The sequence below is a fragment of the Limulus polyphemus genome, unplaced genomic scaffold (genome assembly GCF_000517525.1).
Source record: "Limulus polyphemus unplaced genomic scaffold, Limulus_polyphemus-2.1.2 Scaffold10773, whole genome shotgun sequence".
NCBI lineage: Eukaryota > Metazoa > Arthropoda > Merostomata > Xiphosura > Limulidae > Limulus > Limulus polyphemus.
In genome coordinates, this window is record NW_013676383.1 from 2,680 (window position 1) to 5,609 (window position 2,930).

Sequence of the window (2,930 nt, forward strand, 5' to 3'; positions counted from 1 at the left end):
ATATTTAGGTTAACAGCTACACTGGTCACATAGTGTCCCACATATTTAGGTTAACAACTACACTGGTCACATAGTGTCCCACATATTTAGGTTAACAACTACACTGGTCACATAGTGTCCTACATATTTAGGTTAACAGCTACACTGGTCACATAGTGTCTCACATATTTATGTTAACAACTACACTGGTCACATAGTGTCCTACATATTCATGTCAACAGCTACACTGGTCACATAGTGTCCTACATATTTAGGTCAACAGCTACACTGGCCACATAGTGTCCTACATATTCATGTCAACAGCTACACTGGTCACATAGTGTCCCACATATTTAGGTTAACAACTACACTGGTCACATAGTGTCTCACATATTTAGGTTAACAACTACACTGGTCACATAGTGTCCTACATATTTAGGTTAACAGCTACACAGGCCAAATAGTGTCCCACATATTTAGGTTAACAACTACACTGGTCACATAGTGTCCTACATATTTAGGTTAACGGCTACACAGGCCACATAGTGTCCTACATATTTAGGTTAACAACTACACAGGCCACATAGTGTCCCACATATTTAGGTTAACAACTACACAGGCCACATAGTGTCCCACATATTTAGGTTAACAACTACACTGGTCACATAGTGTACCACATATTTAGGTTAACAGCTACACAGGTCACATAGTGTCCCACATATTTATGTCTGAAACACTTTAGAGAATTAAATACATCTTTTATACATTTTGAGTGTTTTGAAATTGACTCTCAAGGTTTCATAGATATTTAGCTTATCTTGATAATATTAAAAAGGAGTATCCTGTTTTGCCGTAGCTACATTTTCGTATCCCGCCTCGTGACAAATACACACTGATGTACAACTTGTATCCACTGGTGTCGGGCTATGTGTTATTGCCACGGTTACGGTTGGTGTTAAATCCAGGAATGCCTACTGCTCTTACGATGGAGGACCTAGTACAAGAAATGATACCTAGTCATATATTTATCATGGTAAGTGTCTTATTTGATATTTTTCATTTTTTAATATATTAAAGTCTAGGGACAAGATAAAGGTTTGGAGTGAGTCAACACTGTAGATTACTTTACACTGTATACTTATTGAAGTAATATAGGTATTATACATTATACAAAGACATGCCTAACAACACTGTAGATTACATTACACTGTATACTTATTGAAGTAATATAGGTATTATACATTATACAAAGACATGCCTAACAACACTGACTAGTAATACAGGGCGTAGGAGGTTTCAGTTTTGTGTGTTTCCTTTGATAAATGTTATTTTAAGCATATCTGCAAAGTTCCAACAAGTCTGGAAAATCAAGGGGTAAATTTCCTATGTTAAGAAACATAAAATGTGGAATAACAATGCAAAAGTGAAATGTAAAATTATTTTATAATCACACGAAAGATGAAAACATCTTGTGTAATTTTCACTTTAAAGGTACGTTAATACCGAAAATCTAAATGTCTTGCAACTAAAACTAAGAAAGCATTTAGTAATGGTGAACTAGGATTGATGACATCGGCCATACCAGAACAAGACATTTTTCACCATACTATAAATTTCGTAATGTTGCCCCAAAAGTGGGTATAAAAATTTGTGTGGAAGGCCTGATGTCACACACAAAAAAAAAAAACTGTTAGTAAATTTCATTATTTTAAAAGTTACGCTTATGCAAGATGGGAAGGAAGGTATTGGGGTTTAATATTGAGTGTTTTATTCTTCCAGCCTCAGGGGAAGACTTCACCAGATTTCAGTGTTAGGTCGGCGTAATATCAGAACAGTAAAAGTAAAATGGAGCCATCGTGTCTAATAAGGACAACCATTTACATTCAAGAACAGTAATGGCTTCCATCTGCTAACTACCTGGTTGACAGGAAGGCTTGAGACATGTTGGGAATTGTGGTTGATATTTATGTATGTGCAACATTTCTGAACGGTGCTCATTGGTGTCTCTCAAATTTTTATTATTATATTTAATGACAATGAAGAACAAACGTTTATTTGAATTAAATTACCAGTTACAAAAGTAATCATGTTGAACACTAAAGAACTGTATTACGCTTACTGTTTCCTTCATTTCTGTAAAGGAGTAGTGTGAGATGTAACATATATGTATACAGTAAAATAGTTTATTGTAAACATGTGTACAGTAACGTACTTTAAGCATTTGTGTGGTAACATATACTTTTTCTAAGCATGTTTAAGGTAACATGCATTTCCTGTAAGCACATGTATGGTAACATGCACTCCCTGTAAACATATCTGTGTTAATACACTTCCTGTAAGCACATGTATGTTAGCATGCACTTCCTGTAAACACATGTATGTTAACATGCACTTCCTGTAAGCACGTATGTTAATATGCACTTTCTGTAAGCACATGTATGTTAACATGCACTTCCTGTAAGCACATGTGTACAGTAACAACAATTGGATCTCACAGTAAGGATGTGTACAGTAACATCTATTGTACCTTGTTTTAAGCATGTATGTGGTAACATATAATTCTTCTAAGCATGTTTAAGGTAACATGCATTTCCTGTAAGAACATGTATGGTAACATGCACTCCCTGTAAACATATGTTAACGTGCATTTCTTATAAACACATGTATGTTAACATGCACTTCTTGTAAGCATGTATGTTAACATGCACTTCCTGTAAGCATGTGCATGTTAACATACACTTCCTGTAAACACATGTATGTTAACATACACTTTTTGTAAGAACATGTATTTTAACATGCACTTCCTGTAAGCATGTGTGTTCAGTAACATCTATTGTACTTCACAGTAAGGATGTGTAGAGTAACATCTATTGTACCTCACAGTAAGGATGTGTACAGTAACATCTATTGTACCTCACAGTAAGGATGTGTACAGTTAACATCTATTGTAC

General features: G+C 35.1%; 1 protein-coding gene across 1 annotated transcript in view; it reads left to right on the forward strand.

Annotated features, from left to right (window-relative positions):
• The window catches only part of LOC106476518 (trafficking protein particle complex subunit 11-like), a 3,742-nt gene extending 1,570 nt beyond the window's left edge, over nucleotides 1-2,172 (forward strand). Inside the window, exons 2-3 of the mRNA XM_013937173.2 lie at nucleotides 836-1,012; nucleotides 1,759-2,172. Coding sequence (XP_013792627.1) covers nucleotides 836-1,012; nucleotides 1,759-1,803 — 222 coding nt within the window. The 3' untranslated portion in view covers nucleotides 1,804-2,172. The remainder of the gene's footprint in view (nucleotides 1-835; nucleotides 1,013-1,758) is intronic.
• The last annotated feature ends 758 nt before the right edge of the window (nucleotides 2,173-2,930 follow it).